We start from the raw sequence: 22,206 nt of genomic DNA, 5'->3' as shown, positions 1-22,206 counted from the left end.
GCTCTCACAGAAATCTCTAAGATCTCGAAGTAAGCACTATCTAAATAAAGGTACCACAGCACTTGTAACTAATATTCCTGACACAAGAATTTGACAGAGAAGCATTCCTGACTGGAGCACAGCGGAGAAGGCAAAGAATATTCCAGAAGACTTATCTTGTCTATAATTTTGAGAGATTCAGCTTTGATTTATTTTAATTAATTTGGTTTATGTAAGTGTAACTTACATCTATGGGAACAGCATACCATTAAAATTTTGTTTCATTTGGAAATATTTAGTAGTTAAGGAGGCATTGTTTGGTTTGTTAGTAGTTCTGCTAATTTGTTTACTGTTACAGTTAAATAAATTGTTACTTGTTGATTGGAGAGTGAATGAAAGGATTTCATTTCATTTAACCTCCTATCCCTGACAGTTGTTCAGTCCTAATTACCCTTGTCGAGGTGGTGGTGAGCAGCTTTCTCAAACTTCAGTCAATGTTGTGTGCCAATAATGCAGTTAGAGCGGGAGTTCCTGGATTTTGATCTAGCAACAGGGAAAGATGGTATCTGACTTGGTGGGAACTTGCAGGTGTTGCTGTTCCCGTGCATCGACTGTCCTTTGTCCTGGATGGGAGAGGTTGTGAGTTTAAAAAGTGTTGTAAAAGGAACCTTTGTAAATTACTTCACTGCATTTTGTAGATGCCATACACTGTCAGTGGTGGAGGGAGTGACTATTGAAGGTGGTGGAACACCAACCAAGTAGGCTGCGTATCTCTGGATGGTGTCAAGCTTCTTGAGAGTTGTTAGAGTTAAACTCATCCAGGCAAGTGGGGAGTATGTCATCACACTCCTGACTTGTGCCTTGTAGATGGTGGACCGGCTCTGGGGAGTTAGGAGTTGAGTTTGCCAGTGCAGTGTTCCTAGCCTCTGACTGGCCTTGCAGCCATAGTGCTTAATGGCACTACCAATGACACCTTCTATCCCTTTCATGATGATTGAGAATAGTATGATTTAGTGCGATTTGGCCAGGTTGGATTTGCACTGCTTATTTTGTGGACCGGACCTGACCTGAGCAATTTTCCACAATGTTCCATTGTTGCGAGTGTTGCAGTGTAGTGGAACAGCTTGGCTTGGGGAACAGCTAGTTCTGGAACACAAATTTTCAACACTATATTTGCATAGCCTTTGATGTATCCAGTGCCTTCAGCCATTTCTTGGTCTAATTCTTATCCAACCCTGCATTTGGCAAAATATGAATTAACTTTTAGTTCTTGGCAATGGAACTCGTGTTTAAATGGCAAGACAATGGATTGTAATAATAGATCCCCCTTCTTCTCAGGGAGGAAGATGAAGCATCCCAGTGTGCAGTCCCCATCTCAACAGTCCTCATTAAACAAATTGTCCGTGGGCCACAAAGTGATTGTACTGTTGCCAAGTTACTTAGAGAGTTCTACAACATGGACACTGATGCTCGTAACCCTTGGCCCTACATAACAAAGGAACCTGACAGGTAATGCAGTAAAACCTTAAGCTTTCTGCTGTATGTGCAACCAGCAATTTGGAAATATGCTAAACATTTGGATACAAATGGATGCAATTAAAGTGTCTGTTACTTTGGTCTATTTAAGCTGAAATACCCTTTAATCAGGAAACACATAACTATTGCCAGATATGAGCAACCATACCTAATAATGTTCTGTTTCACTTTTATTCTCCTCCTTTATCAAATTCTTTGCATTTTCAGTGGATTAGTAAAGGTTCTTTTGAGGTAGGGGAGTTTAAATTTAACCTGTATGAACTTATTTCTGATTGATCTTAGTGTATCATTTGTATTCATGAAAATGTTTAATTTAGGGATGAAATCTAAACACTTAACAATGTTGGTTATAAAGTGACCATTATCTTTGCAAGTCTGTCATGATTATGTGAGAGTTATTTGACTCCAAGCTGACTTTGTAGAATTCCGAATCAAAGAGTTATATCAAATGCTAATCCACAGTTAAGAAGATAAATGTCATTTTTGCTAGGCCTGAGAAGATTGTATAGTAATACAAAAGACTTTGTTGGTAATCTTTATGTAATCATTTGCTGGCAGCTTTTTAAAAGCCAGAACAATTTTTAAGGATCTGCCACTTTTGACATGAAGAATCATGACAGCTTAAATACTTATTTCAAGCACGTAACTGCCAGCAAGGATAATGAAGAACTAATCTGTTTCTCTTAATGTGTGTTTGAACCAAGCAGCAAAAACAGCAGTGAGCTGCTTGCTCAGTGGGACAGTCCAATGCAAGTTAAACTATCTGCCTGGAAACCCTGCCTTAATACACTTCTTGTTGAACTACTACCTTGGGCCTTGTTTGTCAACGAATCCAAATGGGACCTCTGGCTCTTTGAAGGCGAGAAGATTGTTGTGCAGGTTCCTGCTGGGAAAGTAATTGTCCCTCCAAACTTTCAGGTACACATATTGATAATTTGTTTTCACACTCTTAGAAAGAAAATCTTTTCTATGTTTTGAAAGGATTGCCTTTTAGTTTCTCGACAAGTTTTGCAGTGTCCGTTATTCTTGTGAGGAGCTTGGCTGAGATACTAATAATAATTTGACCGAACATCCGCGTCAGACTGCACATTGAGAAGGTCAGCACCTGGGCTGTTAGCTGATCTAAATTATTGACCTTCCAAGTAGGATCTTTATTTATTTCTTCCATAGCAAGGCCAACATTTGCTGCATTATACTATAAGATATAGGAGCAGGCCATTTGGTCATTGGGTCAGCTCTGCCATTCAATCATGGCTGATTCATTTGTCAACCCCATTCTCCTGCTTTCTCCGCGTAACCCTTGATCCCCTTACTAAATAAGAACCTACCTATCTCTGTGTTAAATACACTCAATGACTTGGCTTCCACAAACTTCTGCAGAATGAGTTCCGCAGATTTACCACTTTCTGGCTGAAGAAATTCCTCCTTATCAAATTCTAAAGAGTTCACTCTGAGGCTGGACCCTCGGGTCCTTGTCTCTCCTGTAGTGGAAACATCTCCTCCACATCTCTTCTGTTCAGGCCTCTCACCATTCTGTTAGTTTCGATGAAATGACCCCCTCATCCTGCTAAACTCCGTCAAGTATGAACCCATAGTCCTTACCAGTCCTCATATGACAAATCCAGTTTTTTAATTTCCCTCATTCACCATCACCTTGAATACAACCCACTGGTTTGCTAGGCCATTGCAGGGGGAAAAAACCCAGCAAAACGGATATGCGGATAGTACTGGATCTCCAAATCAAGTTGGACCAGTCTGTCTCATTTGTAAGTTTGTCTGTTATTTCCTGTCAGGATTTCAGAGGAAGTGGTGTAGTGGTAATGTCACGAGAAGAGCAATTCAGAACCCCAAACTAATGTCCTAATGAAATGGGTTTGAATCCCCCCTCAAGACATTTGGTGAAATTGAATTCAATTGTAAAAGAGATAACACAGTGGAGGAGTACAGCAGGTCAGGCAGCATCAGAGGAGCAGGAAAGTTGACTTTTCGAGTGGGGACCCTTCTTCAGCATCAGCAGTTCTTACTATCTCAATTGTAAAAGATCTAGAATTACCAGCTGATCAAATAGCAACTGTTTAACTCTTGATTTGTCATAAAAACCCAGCTGGATCACTAATAGCCTTTAGGAAAGGAAATTTGCCACCCACACCTGGTCTTGCCTGCGCGTGAACGAGACCCACATCACTGCAATGTCATAAGACAATAAGATGTAGGAGCAGAAGTAGGCCATTCAGCTCATCATGTCTGCTCTGCTACTTAATGATATCCATATCCACAGAATCCATAGAATCCCTACGGTGTGGAAACAGGCCCTTCGGCCCAACAAATCCACACCGAACCTCAGAGCATCCCACCCAGACCCACCCCACTACAACCCACCTAATCTATACATCCCTGAACACTATAGGCAATTTAGCATGGCCAATCCACATAGCATGCACATCTTTGGACTGTGGGAGGAAACCGGAACACCCAGAGGAAACCCACGCGACACTGGGAGAGTGTGCAAACTTCATACAGACAGTCGCCAAGGGTGGAATCGAATCCAGGTCCCTGGCGCTGTGAGGCAGCAGTGCTAACCACTGAGCCACCGTGCTGCCCCAGTATCGATACTGATATGCTAATCTTCAGCTCTACTTTCCTGCCTTTTCAGAATTAGAATTCAATTTTATTGTCATGTGTACTCCAGCATAGGGATATACCCTATAACCCACGATTCCCTTTCTGATTAAAAATGTCTATCTCAGCCTTGAACATATTCAAAAACCCAGTCTCAACTGCTCTTTACCATGAAGAATTCCATAGATTCATTACCTCTGAGAGAAGAAATTCCTCATCTCTGTTTTAATTGGGTGACTCTTATTCTGAGATTATACCCTTTAGTCCTATACTGTCCTACAGCCTCTCCACATCTATCCTGTCAAGTCCCTGAAGAATCTTGTATGTTTCAATAAAGTCTCCTCTCATTCTTCTAAATCCCTACGGGTACATGCCCAATCTACTCAGCCTCCCCTCATAATAGGCTCCCTCATACTCGAGATCAGCCTGGTGAACCTTGTCTCGACCACCTCCAATGCCAGTATTTCTTTCTTCAGATAAGGGTCAAAACTGTTTACGGTATTCCAGCTGTGGGTTGACTAGTGCCTTCTATAGTTTTAGGAAGACTTCCATATCATTATACTCCATTCCCTTTCAAATAAAGGTCAACACTCCATTTGCCTTCCTTATTACCTGCTGAACTTGAATGCTACTATTTTGTGATTTATGCACAAGGATGCTGATTATGAATTGCGTTCTGGCAAATAGGAATGGGCAATAAATGCTGGCCCAGCCTGTAATGCCCACATCCCAAAGACAAATAATTTTTTTAAAAAGTTATGATTTAGTCACCTTACTGTTGATGTAGAGGCATATACAGGTCAGACTGAACTAAGAGGGTACATTTCCCATCCAGATGAAATAAGCAAACCAATCTTCCCTCAACAAAACCACCGCGACTATCCCTGATTAATCTAGGTCTTTCCAAGTAACGGTTAATCCTATCTCTCAATATTGATTCCAGTAATTTATCTATTGATCAGAGTGACCAGCCTATCAATTTATTAAACTTCGTTTCTGAATAGCTTGACTCTGTTTTTAAGCCTCATTCTGGACTCCCAAGTCAATGAAAACAGTTTAGATCTACCTTATTAGCTCCTGTTAGTATGTTGAAAACAGCAATCAGAAGTGCTCTTTCAGGCAGTGCATTCCAGAATGTAAAAACTTATTGCATTAAAAAAAAAGTTTCAAGGGAGCAAGTTGTCTGCAGTGTACCCGAGACTTGGAAATTATATTTGGCCTGAAAAAAGAGAGGAAAATCATTTTTAAACAGTATTGACAACTTTAATTAGGTTAAAATGCTGGCTTATTAACTTAGAAAAGAAAACAACAAAATGCCACCTGAAAATAGTGTAAAATGAACAGCGCTGTAATTGTTATTAACCATTCATTTTAGGAGCCTTTTCAGATCGGTATCTACTGGGCCAGCACAAACACTGTACACAAATCCACAGCAGTACGACTTGTGCATGATGTCACATCCCCGAAGTGGAAGGATTATCCCGTCACTGATGTCATTACACTGGATGAGGATGGGATTGCTGATGCAGATGTAAAACTTGGAACCTTTCCCGATCATCAGAAGGTCTGTTTGCGACCACTGAACCCTTTCCTTGCCTCTGGGGGAATGTTTGAAACAGTCTTGGCAGTTTTCTGTGGGGCATTAGCATGCTATCTAAAACCATAAGCAAAAACTCCCTTTCCTCACACCAAAGAAGGAAAACTTGGTCTGGATTCTGCACTTTTTCCTTGCCAGCTCTTACTTTTGCTTGTGTTGCTAAGCGGGTCTGGGTGCATGATCTACCAGAAAACACTGCATCAAAAGCACTTCACAAATCCGAAGTGGAAAACTGAACGTGCTCGAGAAACTCCGCAGATTGAGTTGCATCTTCTTCCAAAGAAGTGTTGCGCTGACTCGAAATGGTAACTCCGTTTTTCTCCACAGATGCTGCCAGACTTACTGAGTTTCTCCAGCACTTTATGGTTTGCCCTGGAGCATGCTGCTCTTCTGATATTGGCAGATTGTTGGATTTTGGTTGTCTGTAGATACTTCCTTATTTCCTGTGTACATTCTTGAGAATATCAGAACAGGAGTAAGCCAATTAGCCCCTCAAACCTGTCTTGCCATTCAATTAGAGCAGGGCTGTTCTGTATCTTAATCCATCAACCTGCCTTGATTCTTTCATCTGTAATATCCTTGCCTGATAAAACTCATTTGCTTTGAAATTTTCGTTTGATTGGCAGTCAATTTAGGCCAATACTTCCAGATCTCTCTGTGTGAAAAACTGCTGCCTCCCCCTGGCTTCAACCCTGAATGACCCAATTCTAATTTTGAAGTCACGCAGCTTTGTTTGTGCTCCCCTGTGGAAGGAAATTGTTTTTCTCTCGTTGTACCTTTTAACCATCCTAATTACCTCAATTAGCTTGCCCCTTAATCTTCTACCCTCAAGAAACACAGGTCTAGTCTATGTAGCCTATCCTCAGAATTTAAACAGTTTAACTCCCAGTATCATTGTGGTGGCTGCATCTTCTCCAAAGCCAATATATCCTTTCTGACGAGCCAAGACTGTATGCAGTAAGTCAAATGAAGTCTATTTCGAGCTCCATGCAGCTGGAGCTTAACTTACACCCCCTTGAGTTAATACCCAGTAGCCTTTTAAATTACTTTTTGTTCCCGTCCACTAATGCTGGGCGATTTTTAACAACTCACCAAATCTCTTTATACCACCTTCCTCATCTGACATCTCTACTACCCTAGTACTGCAAGAGCAGTACATATATGTTGGAAATCTACCACCTACAAGTTCCCCTCCAAGCCACTTGCCATCCTGACTTGGAAATAGATCAAAATCCTGGAACTCCCTCCCTAATGGCACTGAAAGTGTCCTATTTCCCAAGGACTGCAGTAGCTCCAGAAGGCTAGCTCATGACCACCTTCTCCAGAGCAATTAAGGATGGACAACAAATGCTCACTCAGTCAACGAGGTCCATATCCCATGAACAAATTTAGAAAAGAAAGCTGCCAACTATTAACGGGAGTTATTGAGATATTTCCTTTCTTATGGGGCAAATGCCATGGGAACCTCAGTACTAAGGTCACTGGGAAGACAAGGAGTGTGTATTAGTTTCTAATTTTTTTTATTACAAAGCTACTTACCTGCATCAGAATAAGGTCTTGCTTTGAGAGTAGTTAATTGGCTGTGATGTGTTTTGGAACGTTGTGGGTATGGATAGGACGTGGTGTAAATGCAATTTCTTTTTGTTTCTATTTTATTGATTTGTTCACTGTGCTTCTGCAGCTGTGTCAGTTTTGTATATCTTCAGTGGTGCGACATGGGATTCAGATCCTGCTGATTGAAGACAAGACCGTTATAACAAACGCCACGGCTCACAAAATCTACTATCGCCCTATGCTCGTCTTCCCAGAACGAACAACACGAAAGGAGGTACAAGATGCAGAAATTGCTGTCTATTAGTGAGCTAAATCTATGGCACTAACATACATGTATATTTAATCCAGGTTCTGAATGTATGATAAAAGTCACTATAATTTGTAGAGCTTTGAACATTTTGATTGGTAAATTAACATTTTGTCTTGTTTCGTGTTTCCTTCCTTTTGAATCAGCTAAGTAATGTGTCTATCACTATGATAGAGAATTCCACATTTTAACCATTCTTTGGAAAAGGAAGTTCTTCTAAGTTCTGTGCTGAATTTTTTTTAGTGATTATAGCTTATCATTAACTTGATTACATTTTTTGAAAAGGTAATGAAAAGGATGTGATCTATATGGGCTTCAATAAAGCATTCAATAAGGTTCCTCATAGTAGACTGGTTACCAAGGTTAGATCACATGGAATACAGGGAGAACTAGTCATTTGCATACAGAACTGGCTTGAAGGTGGAAGACCGAGGGTGGTGGTGGGGAGTTGCTTTTCAGACTGTGACCAGCAGTGTACCACAAGGATTGGTGCTGGGTCTACAGCATTACATTGTTTATATAAATGATTTGGATGTGAACATAGGAGGTGTGGGTAATAAGTTTGCAGGTGACGTCAAAATTGGAGGTGTAGTGGACAGCGAAGAAGGTTACCTCAGAGTACAACGGGATCTTGATCAGAGATAACAAGGTGTAGAGCTGGATGAACACAGCAGGCCAAGCAGCATCAGAGGAGCAGGAAGGCTGACGTTTCGGGCCTAGACCCTTCTTCAGATGGCCAATGGGCCGAGGAGTGGCATATGGCGTTTAATGTAGATAAATGTGAGGTGCTGCATTTTGGAAAGTCAAATCAGGGCCGAACATAGGCACTTGATGGTAAGGCTGGGGAGTTTTGCTGAATAAAGAGACCTTGGAGTGCAAGTTCATATTTCCTTGAAAGTGGAGTTACAGGTTGACAGGATAGTGAAGAAGGCGTTTGTTATGCTTGCCTTTATTGGTCAGTACATTGAATATGAATTGGGAGGTCATGTTACAGCTGTACACAACATTGGTTCAGCCACTTTTCAAGTACTGTGTGCAATTCTGGTCTCCCTACTATAGGAAGGATGTTGTGGAGCTTGGAAGGGGTCAGAACAGATTTACAAGGATTTTTTAAAAATTATTCAGTTGTGGGATGTGGGCATTGCTGGCTGGCCAGCATTTATTGCCTGTCCCTTGTTGCCCTTGACAAACTAGTTGTGAGCTGCCTTCTTGAACTGCTGCAGTCACCAGCTGCAGGTTGACCCACAATGCTATTAGGGAGGGAATTCCAGGATTTTGACCCAGTGACAGTGAAGGAACGGCGATATATTTCCAAGTCAGGATGGTGAGTGGCTTGGAGGGGAACTTGAAGGTTGTGGTGTTCCCATGTATCTGCTGCCCTTGTCCTTCTAGATTGAAGTGGTCATGGGTTTGGAAGGTGCTGCCTGAGGATCTTTGGTGAATTTCAGCAATACATCTTGTAGATAGTACACACTGCTGCTACTGAGCGTTGGTGGTGGAGGGAGTGGGTGCTTGTGGATGTAGTGCCAATCAAGCGGGCTGCTTTGTCCTGGATGGTGTCAAGCTTCTTGAGTTGCCAGGGTTTGAGGGTTTGAGCTATTGGGGAAGGCTGAATAGGCTGGGGCTATTTTCCCTGGAGCAGCAGAGGCTGAGGGATGACCTTATACAGGTTTATAAAATCATGAGAGTCATGGATAGGGTGAATAGATAAGGTCTTTTCCCCAAGGTGGGGGAGTCCAAGACTAGCGGGCATAGGTTTAAGGTGAGAGGGGAAAGATTTAAAAGAGACCTAAGGGTCAACTTTTTCATACAGAGGATTGTACGTGTATGGATTTGAGTTGCCAGAGGAAATGGTGGAGGCTGGTACAATTGCAACATTTAAAAGGCATCTAGATGGGTATGTGAATACGAAGGATTTAGAGAGTTATGTGCCAAATGGTGGCAAAAGGGACAAGATATATTTAGGCTATCTGATCAGCATAGACAAGTTGGACTGAAGGCTCTGTTCCCCGGCTCTACATCTCTATGACTCTATCTTATATTTATGACCCCTGCTTCTGGTCTCACCCTTAAGTTGAAATAATCGGGAGTATCTACCTGTTCTACATTCAGTCTGAAGGTGACAAAGGTGGGAGGAGAAAACCCAGTCCCTGTAAAAATAGAAAAAGCTGCTGGACCTTCCAGCAAATAGGTACCTAACTGACAGCAGTTAGGTTTTCTACCAGTATGAGGGCCTCGACTGAGAAAGGACTAGCCACAAAGAGTCACTGGCCAATAAGAGGCCACAGCAGCATCATGGAGAAGGCTTGGTTACTGCCAGTACAACCCCCACAACTCCCAGAAAGGAGAATGACCATGGAAAAGATGGGGGTCTCCTGAGGCAGGGAGAGGGAAGCCTTGGAGATGAAGGCAAGGGCAGGGGATGGCTCTCAGTGGCCATCTCTAAGCCTATGTCCAGTCCATCGACAGTGTACAGATTTTCTTACTTGCATCTGCTATTCTGTACCCTTTCTTAATTATGAAGAGCTGTGTGAGGGCACCCCTCAGTCTTCTCTTTTCTAATTGAATGACAGAGCAGACCTGAGTAGCTGAAAACCTACCTCTCTTCCATTGTCACCTTTAATCTGGATTTGACTAAGTAAGCCAGTGGAGTGGGTACAGGAAAAAGGCATGAATTACCAGATTACAGCAAAGTATGACATGAAATCAAGTGATCACATGAAACTGTTGCAGGGGAGTGTTCACTTCTCAGTGACAAAAGTTGAGAGGCCGGGAACTGAAGTTTATAGTTTCAGGACAAAATTCTATTTGTTCTGGAATGGAGCCTCCAATATAGAAGGTTACAGATGTGACCCTGCTGTCTAGAAAAGGAAGAAGAGAAAACGGTTACTTACAGACCTGTTAACCTGACATCTGTAGTAGTGAAGACACAAGAGTATTATCAAGGCTGTGATAATAAGATATTTCAAAAATAATTGTCTGTTAGTCAGAGTCGAGATGGATTTAGGAAGGGGGAATCGTGTTTACCTGACCTGTTTGGAAGATGTTCCGAGCAGAGTTGATAAGAGGGAAACAGTGGATGTAGTGTATTTGGATTTTCAGAAGACTTTTGATAAAGTTTCACACAGAAAGTTAGTCAACAAAATTGAAGTGCATGGGAACCCAATCCTCAGTCATATGTCTCAAACTGGCAATCGACATGCCCTGTACTGCAATAAATTACAGGTAGCATTCCCAACACATATTGTTTAGCTGACACATCTTAGACCAATTTTCAGCTGTTTAAAGATATGGCCATAACTAATTATTACATGAATTCCTTCCAAATTTGACCCACAACTGTCTCATAATGGCCTTCAATGTAACTTCAGTAACTTGTGAAGTCTTTAACAGATTTACACCTCGTTTCAATATATAGCTCTTTGTATTATAACTATTTGAAGAGTACTTGCATTGCAATTTGAGATGACTGACTTTGTTATTATTAATTTTTGGTGACCACTCAGTACCTCAAGTTGGGTTGAATACATTTTCACTAGATTTGGCAAGTTGGCAGCTGTGGTCTTGTCTAGTTCCCCTGAAGGGAGTAATATGGCCCCTTCCATCCTTGTTAACTGTCAACAGATGACATGCTCGCTGAAGACGTCTATATACATTTCAAAACAAATAAGAAATTCCAATCGCAGCCACTTTCCAGCTGGACAGTTGTTCAGAATTGAAGAAAAGCAAAGTACAGGTCGCACACACAGAACAATTCATATCATTTAAGTTGCAAAGCAGTGAGGAGTATGGCAGCTACAAACTTTTTGCAGCTCCTATCTTAGAACGTAAGAACTAGGAGCAGGAGTAGGCCATCTGGCCCCTCGAGCCTGCCCCACCATTTAGTAAGATCATGGCTGATCTTTTTGAGACTCAGCTCCACTTACCCGCCCACTCACCATAACCCTTAACTCCTTTACTGTTCAAAAATTTATCTAGCCTTGCCTTAAACACATGCAGTGATGTAGCTTCAACCGCTTCACTGGGCAGGGAATTCCACATATTTACAACCCTTTGGGTGAAGAAGTTCCTCCTGGCCTCAGTCCTACATCTGCTTCCCTTTATTTTGAGGCTATGCCTTCCAGTCAGTGATTAGCAGGTTTTCCCTGGACCGGAGCTAGTGGGAAGCATTTTCTCTTATTCATTCGTAGATGTGGGTGTCACTGGCTGGCCAGCATTTATTGCCCATTCCCAGTTGCCATTACGAAGGTGGCACTAGTGATCTGCCTGCATAAACTGCTTTAGTCAATGTGTTGTAGATAGTCTCTGAATGGCGTTATGGATGGAATTCTAGGATTTTGACCCAGCTGAAGGAACAGCGAAATATTTCCAAGTCAGGATGCTGAGTGCTTGGAGAGGAACCTGCAGGGTGTGGTGTTCCCACGTAACTGCTGCCCTTGTCCTTCTAGATGTAAGTGATCGTGGGTTTGCCTGAGGGACTTTCGTGAATTTCTGCATGGCGTCTTGTAGATAGTACACACTGCTGCTACTGAGGTGGTAGAGGGAGTTGACAATAGTTTTCTTTTCCCCAGAAAAAGGGAATGTTACTGCACTCTGTTACTCCATGTGCCAGTGCAGATTCCCCAGAAAAGGGGGATGTTACTGCACTCTGTTACTCCATGTACCAGTGCAGATCCCATGCACATTGGCTGCTGCATTCATGTGACACTGATAAAACACGTGCAAATTTTCTTCAGTATTTTTTTCTGGTCCTTTCTGCCTCAACACCATAATTCTCAGAAATGGGAGCAAGTATAAAAGTACATGGGATTTGCAGGACATAATCAAGCCATTCTGCCCAACTGTTCCATATCGATATTTGCACACTATTCGGGCCACCTCTCACCCTGTCTAATTTGATTCTACACCAGAGAGAATCATATACCATTCTGAGAAACTAAAGCTTCACCCCTACCTATCTCTGAAACCTCTTGTGATTTTAAGGACATCTCTAATAGGTCAGCTCTCACTTCTGTCTATCCAAGAGAATACAGAGACCTACACTGTTCATCCTCACCTGAAAGCTGACAGAACCTCCAAATTACAACCACCTCAGATACCTGTGTTCATCTAACGATGGCCTCTTGAACATAGCACAGATTTCTGAAATTACCTCCTTAAAATTCTCCACCTCAATCTAGTTCTCTCTCTCCTTTAAGACATTCCTTAAAAACTTGCCTCTTTGACAAAACGTTTGGTTATTTCCAGGTTATCTCCTGATGTAGTTCATTGGCAATTTTTTTTGTTTGACAACACTTGTGATTGACATGAGTCACCTTACGATGTAAAAGGTGTTATTTAAATGCAGCTGTTGTTGTCGTTGGTGAACTAATATTTTGCAGTGGGGAGAGAGAAATTGGTGCAGGAGCAGTCCATACAACTCTGAGGCCTGTTCTGAAAATGAGGTGGAGGTGCTACCTTGCTGCTGCACTGCTATTATGATGTGGCAAAGGCCTTGCTTAGCCATAGGACAGAGAGTTCCTTCCCCAGAATGAGTAAAACAGCGAGTCCAAAGAGAGGGAAAACTTAAAATGGGGATACTTCTCTTAATCAAAACATTTCCAAAAGCATGTTAGCATATTTTTCTCCTTTATCACATTTTGTTCAAAGGCCCCTGTGCTTCGTTTTTCTGTATGAAGTGATTTTAAGCTCTTGGAGTGGTATCTTTTGGCTGAATCTTGCATCAAATTAACTGCAGCGGTAGAAGAATTCAGCTCACACCAAGGGCAACTAGGGATGGGCAATAAGTGCTGGCCCAACCGGTAAAGCCCACATTTCCTGAATGAATTGAAACAAAACACATTGCCAGCCTCCGCCACCATCTCCCCACGCCCTCCAAGTAATCTTAGCAACTACAGAGTCAGGGGACGTCAACTGAGAGGAAAACCAACTGTCTCAAAGACATTGAATGGCCCATTGCCCTCAGGAGCAGAAGTTCTGCCTCAGAGAGCTCTCTCTACTTTAGAAGGGAACCTTGCAACTTGGGCCCAGAGTTTAAGAATGGGTCCAGTAGGGATTAAGAGGCAAATGGGATTGAGAGCTGGGTATTGGGGGAAAACCCAAGATTGGGGCAAGATGTAAACCTTTGGGGTCTGTCTTTCGTAGGCTGATGGGTTCCCATTCCTCAAACATTTTTGCTACACCTCAAGGGTACGTCATTGTTTGTAAATGAGTTTAGAAATGGCCATGCAGGCCACTATATTAGATGCATGTCTTTCCTATGTTAATGTGGCTGAACTTTATACATGTTTTCCAGCAGGTCCACGTGGTGGAGAGCTCTGTGTTTAGCCTCAGTCCAGCAAGAGCCCACTCTCCGGCTATGCCAAGCTCCATTCCTTGCTGGGACCTCCTCGCTGGCGGAAGTCAAGCAGATTTCACTGCCCCATTGCCCCAGAAGTATCTGCTGCTCGGCTACTCTCCGCACGTTGGCATAAACAGCTGTCACGACTGGAGTCTGCCAACTATAATTAGGCAGGATTTTCCGAGGCAAAGTGTGGCAGTGCCTCTTGGGGATTCCGGTGAAAGTGGATTTTGTTCCAGGTACAGTGAGACCAATTTTGATTTAGGGAAAAAAAATCTCTTTTTGACATACCCTGTCGTGCGTAACTATTTAACTTCAACATTGATATTTCAAGTAACTAACCAACACACACTGTAGGGACTTGTTGGAGGGAATTCCTATTTGAAGACCGAAATTCAGTAATCCTCTCTTTTATTTCTGAAGCAAGATAGAACTTTGCCTTTTTTGCAACTAATCATTCTTGATTCTATCCCTCAGAATTGCAAATTTCCCTTCACAGTTCATGTACTAAAATCTGGCAAGTATGTCAAATCGTTTATGGAATTGATCTGCAACGTCGTGTTCAATTGCAGTGGATTCATCACTGTCACTGTGTGTTTCTCCTACTTGCAATCTGAAAGCCTTGTTGAAACAATAAGCATTGTCAAACCTTATTATTATCAAACAGTGAGAACTTTCATCTAGTTCATGTTGGGTATTCTCTGAGAACGGCTAGAATTTGCAGAAACACCAGCCGGAACTGATCGTTGCTTTTGAGACAAAGTGGACCTGAAAGTGGGACATAATTTCTCTCAAGGACTGGTCAGTTATGGAATAATCCCCTCACTACCTACACCACTCTCGATGAGTCTTAATTGCAATTCTTCTCAGAGTTAAATGAATGATGAAACATAGTTTGGTGTCAGGTTGTTTGAGCTTGTTTGCCTTCATTCTGCGGTGAGTGGTTCCCTTCGGTGCTAGGACCTTAACTGAGTTCTTACTGTCATATTTTTTAGTTTCTGTTTCAATTCCCCTGTTTGGGTGTGTTTATGAACACGTGCAAACAGATCTCTGGACCCCTCCTATTTGTGGTACATGTACCTTTTTTCATGAGATGATACAGGAGAATGATGGCGGTTATAGATTTTTCATTTGGCTCATTCACACTCACTGTAGACGGCCTTCTCCTTTCCTCTGATGTCTCTTCTGTCATTCTTTAATCTTCCCCTCCCCCACCTCCCCGTTATTGTCGCCCTCAATATTCCTGCTGCTTCTCCCCCCCAATTTCACTCCCATCAAGATTCCCCATGCCAAACCTTAACATTACAACACTCCTTATTCAATTCCCTTCTTCGTTTGCCCCTTCCCACCTCATGTATTCACGTGTTGAATTATCCTTCCAGACATATGGCTCCTGGCCTATCTTTTCTTCCTTGCCCCTATCACTGTAATTGTCCCCTCTGTATCCTTATCTCCTCCCCCCATTTCCCAGGATGCTGCCAGTGCCCCTGTCACCCCCACCCTTTACATTCCATTCCCTTCTGTTCTTTTCTACCTAGCCCACCTTTATCTGAATCTTTTGTGTTCAGCTTCACTTGTCTGTCTCAGTCAGGTTTGCTGCTGTCAGACATTGTGGCTGCATCACTTGGGCAGGCTTGTTGACCAAGCCAGGCTTCATGCCTTACATTGTAAGTCTTTAACAACTACAAGAAAGGCATCTTATGACTGAGACTTCTTATGAGCTAGTTGACCCTGTCAGTCTTCATCCACAGAGTAATAAAGCTGTGCAGCATGGAAACAGACCCTTCAGCCCAACTCATCTATGCCGACCAGATATTCTAAATTAATCTAGTCCCGTATTCCACAATTTGGCCCGTATCCCTCTAAACCCCTCACACCCCGGTAATGATCTCCTATAACCTCTTCCATCAGGCAGATGATACAGAAGCCTGAACACACGCATGAGCAGGTTCAGGATAGCTGCTTCCCGACTGTTGTCATATTGATGAACGGACTCTCTAGCCTCAAATAATGCTAACGTTGATCTCCCCTGGCGCACGCCCTGTGCAATGTAACCTGTATGCCTCTGTCTAAGTCTTTTTGATCTGTACATCCTTTACTTACTATGATCTGCCTGTACCACTCGTAAACAAAGCTTTTCACTGTATTTCTATAAACTTGACAATAAATCAATCAATCAATCAATCATGTACCCATGCAGATGCCTTTTAGCTCTTGTAATTGTACCAGCCTCCATCACTTCCTCTGGCAGCTTATTCCATACAGGCACCACCCACTGCATGGAAAAATAGCCCATTAGGTCTGTTTTATACATTTCCCCTCTCACCTTAAACCCATGCCCTCTAGTTTTGAACTCCCCTGCCCTGGGTAAAAGTTCTTGGTTATTCACCCTATCCATGCTCCTCATGATTATATAAACCTGTATAAGGTCACCTCTTAGCCTCTGTCACTCCAGGGAAAATAACCCCAGGCTATTCAGCCTCTCCCTATAGCTCAAACCCTCCAACCGTGGCAACACCCTTCTAAATGTTTTCTGTGCTCTTCCAAGTTTAACAACATCATTCCTATAGCAGGGAGAGCAGAATTGAACACCGTATTCCTTGTATTGTATCCAGTTGTACAAAAAAAACTGATTTTGAAGGAGATAACAAGGTGTAGAGCTGGATGAACACAGCAGGCCAAGCAGCATCAGGAGCGGGAAGGCTGACGTTTCGGGCCTAGACCCTTCCTCAGAAGTTCCTACTATCTCTGATTTTGAAGGAGCCATGTGACTGTACGCTTGTACTACCCCGAGCCTGGGGCAAGATGTCTGCCCTGCCAGAAACCAGCCTTATACGTACTTCATAAAAACCAAAAGAACTGCAGATGCTGCAAATCAGGAACAAAAACAGAAGTTGCTGGAAAAGCTCAGCAGGTCTGGCAGCATCTGTGAAGGAGAAAACAGAGTTAACGTTTTGGGTCCGGTGACCCTTCCTCAGAACCGGACCTGAAATGTTAACTCTGTTTTCTCCTTCACAGATGCTGCCAGAACTGCTGAGCTTTTCCTGCAACTTCTGTTGTTGTTCCTTATACGTACTTCGTTGAGTTTGTGAACACACATCTTTCCTGTTTTTGCTGGACAAGATTGTGCCTGTGAGTGTAATTCCAGCAGGCTGAGGGCATCGATGAGTATTTGTGACAGTCTAATAAATGAGGTTTTTGACCTGCCTGAAAGGTTCTGAGAACCTGATAACGAAACTCACATCAGGAAACTGAAGATGTGTCTCCTCCTCAATTAGGTTCTGTCCCCAGCCCTTCCAGACTGGCCCAGAAGATTCCGCCCAGAGAACCGTACTGCACAGGAGCAGGCTATTTAGTCCATCATGCCTGTGTTGGGTCTTTTGAAAAAGCTATCCAATTATTTCCACTCCCACCAATCTTTCCCCTTTGTCCCGCAGTTTATTTGTTTTCAAGCAAATCACCCATCAGATAATAGTGACTGCACTTTATAAGAGTAAACAATTGCAAACCGCTTCATGATGCTGCTACAACATGGTGGTCGATATAAATTGGGGGATCACATTCATTATTTGAAATGGAATAATTGTTTTTAACACAGGCAAAGGGCGCCACCATTAGAAATGGCTGCAAGCATTTGCATCATTGACGTATAACACTGGCATAGAGTTGTTCTTTATTTTCAACAAATGTAGGTGAGAGTTGAAATAATAGTTCAAACTATTTTATGTAGCGCACCCCTGTACCTCCCCATGATTACTAATGAAAATCAATGAAAGGCATTCTCACTGTCTGTATACATGCACTCGTTCCCTTTGCTTTACATCCTGGGTTCTGTGTCGATGATGTAGCCAGACATGAAACAATATCAAGGCGCAAGCTGCATCTTAACTGAAAACATTTATGAATACAGCCAAGCTTTTGACATATCTTAATTTGTACACTCTGCTTCAAGCAAGTATTTCTCATCAACTGGTAGACTTCCTGCGGTGCTCCACCTAGTGGTGGCAGACTAATTTTATTTGTATTGGAATTTGCAGAAAGATCAAGCAACAGTTTCATCCTCAGTCCTCTTGTACTTGTTTTAAAATTTGTGGCTTCCGTGAATTAACCTGCATTTGCATTGCCATTTGTCATTTTATAAAAAAGATACAGATGGTGAAGCAAGTGCATAAAAGATGCACAAAGATGATAACCAGTGATCAGGCCAGTAGCTGTCAGGTGAGGACGAACAGTCTGGATCTCTCTATTCTCTTGGATAGGGTAGAGTGAGAACTGACATCATAGAGGTCCTTAAAATCACAGGAGGTTTTGATTGAATGGACAAAGAGAGAGAGAGAGCAAATTTGCCCTAGAGGGGAAGATCAAAACTAATGTAGTCAACAAGAAATTCCAATAGAGTATTTACCCGGAGAGTATGAGAATGTGGATCTCCATATATCTGGGAGTTGATGAAGCAAAGAGTATGTGCATTTAAGGGGAAGGTAGATAAGCACTTGAGGGAGAAGGAGATCTGTTGATAGAGTTGGATGAAAGGAAAGATGGAATGAAACTTGAGCAGAGCGTAAACGCCATCAGGGACTGCTTGAGCCAAATGGTTTGTTCCTGTGCTCTACATCCAATGTAATCCACTGTAAAACTTGGCTTGATCTGTATAAATGAGCATGTTACAGGGTGAACAATATATCCTTATATCATTGGAGTAGACACTGTAAATAATATGGGTTGGCTCTCTATCCTCCTGCTCCCTTGATTGCGATGAAAAACATGAGGGTAATTTATCAATCTGAACTCACAGAAGGAATCATAAATAGAAGCACCACAGTCAACTACACTACTTAACTTCACAGTTTTAAACCTCTAAAACGTAAAACTGCTTAGACTTTAGCTCTCTTCAGTAATCTCTGGACATGTCCCATGATGAAAATTCATAGAGACTCATAGAAAATATGAGCAGGTTATATGCCATTAGCCCATTAAGCTCATTCTGCCATTCGACATGATCATAGTTGATTCTCAATCACAGCACTATACTCTTGATCTCTCTTGATACCTATGACAATTTTAGAAATCAATGTATGTTTTTCTTAGACATATTTGATGACTTGGCTTCCACCGTCTTCTCTGGTAGAGGATTCCACAAGTTCACCACCCAGTCAGAACAGATATTTCCCATCTCAGTGTAAAGTGGCCTCCTCCCCTGCACCAGCCAGTGGAAGCATCATCCCTGTGCCTGATATCTCCAGCCATGTTGGAATTTATACACTTCAACGCAATCCCTTCCCAGTTTTCTCAATTCCAAAAGGTACAGATTCGGTCGACCCAGTCTCTCCTCAGGTGAAATAACCACCATCCTAAGAATTAGTCTGGTGAAGCTTTGCTGTACTTCCTCTGCAGCAAATATATCTTTTCTTAGGTAAGGTGACCAAAACTGCATGCAGTGCTCCAGGTGTGGTCTCACCACGGCCCTTTACAGCTGCAATAATGCTTCCCTGCCCTGTACTCAAACCCTCTTGCATTGAAGGCTAGCATACCGATTACCTTTCTACCTGCTAGCTGCAACTGCATGCATGCTTTCAATGACTGGTGTACAAGGTCCCTTTGTATGTCAACCTTTCCCAATCTATCACCATTTGAATCATAGATAGTAGGAACTGCAGATGCTGGAGAATCCAGTTACTCACTTACTCAACTTGTGTAAATTGCCTTGAAACCTCTTTACATCCTGCTCAGTACTTTCACTTCCACTTAAGTTTGTGTCTTAAGCAAACTTGGAAATGTTGCATTTGATTCCCTCATCCAATTTGCTGATGTTTATCGTGAACAGCTTGGAGCAAGCATTGGGGAGGCAATAGCCTAGTGGTATTATCATTAGACTATTAATCCAGAGACCCAGAAACGTTCTGGGGACCCAGGTTCAAATCCCACCAGGGCAGATGGTGGAATTTGAATTCAGTGAAATATCTGGAATTAAGAATCTAATGATGACCGTGAATCCATTGTCAATTGACAGGAAAAACCCATCTGGTTCACTAATGTCCTTTAGGGAAGGAAACTGCCATCCTTACCTGGTCTGGTCTACATGTGACTTCAGACCCACAGCAATGTGTTTGACTCTTAACTGCCCTCTGGGCAATTAGGGATGGGTAGTAAAATGCTGGCTGGTCAGCGACACTCTCATCCCGTGTATGAATAAAGAAAAAAAAATTGTCATCACTTTCCACTTTGAAATGATCCATTCGTTCCTACTCTCTGTTCCTTGCCTGCTTAGTAATTTTCGATCCATGATCGTACGTTATCATAAATCCCACGTGTTTTATTTTTGCACCAAACTCTTAAGTGGGACCTTACCAAAAGTCTTCTGAATGCACCATATTCACTAGATCTCCTTCTTCTATTCTACTAGTTACATCCTCAAAAAACTCCAGTAGGTTGGTGTTAATAAATGTGTCGTCACACAGCCCCTATTAGTCTGTCATGTTACACTGGCACAGATTTTCTTTCAACATAGGCAGGCAACAGGATGGCACAAAGGGAACAGATATTTCATTTTCCAAGTTAAAATGACAGAGGAAATTTGGTGTTTGTAAGAAACTGCTCACTGAAGTTTTGCAGCAGCACTGTCACATCAGAGATAGTAAGAACTGCAGATGCTGGAGTCAGAGATAATGCAGTGTGGAGCTGGAGGAACCCAACAGGCCAGGCAGCATCAGAGGGGCAGGAAAGTTGACATTTTGGGTTGGGACCCTTCTTCAGAAATGGGGGGAGTGGGAGCTCATAAATAAATAGGGAGGAGGGGTGGGGCTGCGGAAGGTCGGTGGGATGCTGATAAGTGAGTACAGGTAGGCAGTGGTAGGGATTGGTTAGTGAGGTGGGAGGAGCGGTTAGGTGGGAGGGAAGATGGACAGGTCAAGGAGGATAGGATGAGAGGGAGGATTGGTCATGAGGTGAGGCCGGGGTGGGGAGATTTGAAACTGGTAAAATCCACATTTTGGCCATCGGGCTGTGGGCTCCCAAGGCGGAATATGAGGTGCTGCTTCTCCAGTTTGCGCGTGGTGTCATTGTGACACTGGAGGCAGCCCAGGATGGACATGTCACCCAGGGAGTGGGAGGGGGAGTTGAAATGGTTCACAACTGGAAGGTGTTGTCGTTTGTCGCATACAGAGCGCAGGTGCTCTACAAAGCGGTCTCCGAGCTGTGGATTGGCCATGGGAAATTGCAGGATTACAATAGGTTGGGGAAATGGGTCTGAGTGGGATGCTCTTTGGAGGGTCGGTGTGGAGCTGATGGGCCGAATGGCCTGTTTCCACACTGTAGGGTTTCTATGTGTCAAAAACCAAAGGGTGCAAGTTTAAGGTGAGGAGTAAATAATTTAGAGGAGATATGAGGAAACATTTTTTTCACCCAGAAATATTGAACATGCTGCCTGAGAGGGTGGTGGAGGCAGGTATTCTCGCAACATTTAAGAAGCATCTAGATGAACATTTAAAATGCCAGGGCTTAGTAGCCTATGGATTAAGTGCTGGTAAATGGGATTAGTGTCGTTTGGTGTTTGTTGGTCAGCAGAGACATGGTGGGCCAAAGGGCCTGTTTCTCTGCTGTATAACTTTCTCTCTCTTTCTCTAAATCTGTATTGTGTTCTGAAGAAGTGTCATCTTGAACTTGAAACATTGCTTCTGTTTCTCTCTCCTCGGATGCTCCCAGACATGCTGCGTTTCTCCAGCATTTCCTTTTGCTGCATATAATGGCTTCCATTAATGAGTTGTCATTTTTTTTTTTCCCTTTTCTGAACTAAGATTGAGCTCATTGGCTCAAACATGTAATCTCCCCCATCAAGAGAAATTACTTTTGGCAGCTTTGTGACTCCTTTCAACACAAACGCAAAGTATTGATGAGGAGGAAGATCTGAAATAAGAACAGAAAGTGTTGGAAATACTGTGCAGGTCTGGCAGCATCTGTGGACAATAGGAAACTGATAACATTTCAAGCCAATGACCCACTACCAGAATGGTTGTGACTAAAACTCATTGATCTGAAAGTCACCGATACAGAAAAGGTTTCTGGGCTACTTTTGTCTCTTTAAAAAGCAAGAGCCAAAGTTATGAGGGATTTTGACAGATTGCATAGCATGAAATTGTTTACGTCAGTAAGAAAAGAGCCACAGACGAGCTGAGGATAATTTTGTTTCACGACAGCAACATGTTATGATCTGTAATGCTGTATCTGAAACGTAGATGGACACAGATTTAATAGCAACTTTCAAAATGGGATTGGATC

The 22,206-nt window shown here is 42.6% G+C and overlaps 1 protein-coding gene across 1 annotated transcript in view; it reads left to right on the top strand.

Moving 5' to 3' along the window:
* LOC109928501 (intermembrane lipid transfer protein VPS13B-like) overlaps positions 1-22,206 on the top strand; it is a 196,723-nt gene that overhangs the window by 102,103 nt on the left and 72,414 nt on the right. The window contains exons 14-18 of the mRNA XM_048596230.1: positions 1,318-1,488; positions 2,223-2,433; positions 5,510-5,698; positions 7,413-7,559; positions 13,891-14,171. Coding sequence (XP_048452187.1) covers positions 1,318-1,488; positions 2,223-2,433; positions 5,510-5,698; positions 7,413-7,559; positions 13,891-14,171 — 999 coding nt within the window. The remainder of the gene's footprint in view (positions 1-1,317; positions 1,489-2,222; positions 2,434-5,509; positions 5,699-7,412; positions 7,560-13,890; positions 14,172-22,206) is intronic.

This window comes from Rhincodon typus, chromosome 4, assembly GCF_021869965.1.
Source record: "Rhincodon typus isolate 14 chromosome 4, sRhiTyp1.1, whole genome shotgun sequence".
In the NCBI taxonomy this organism is placed as follows: Eukaryota; Metazoa; Chordata; class Chondrichthyes; order Orectolobiformes; family Rhincodontidae; genus Rhincodon; species Rhincodon typus.
Note: the sequence above shows the minus strand (reverse complement) of the source record. Positions and strands in the feature narration are given on the sequence as shown.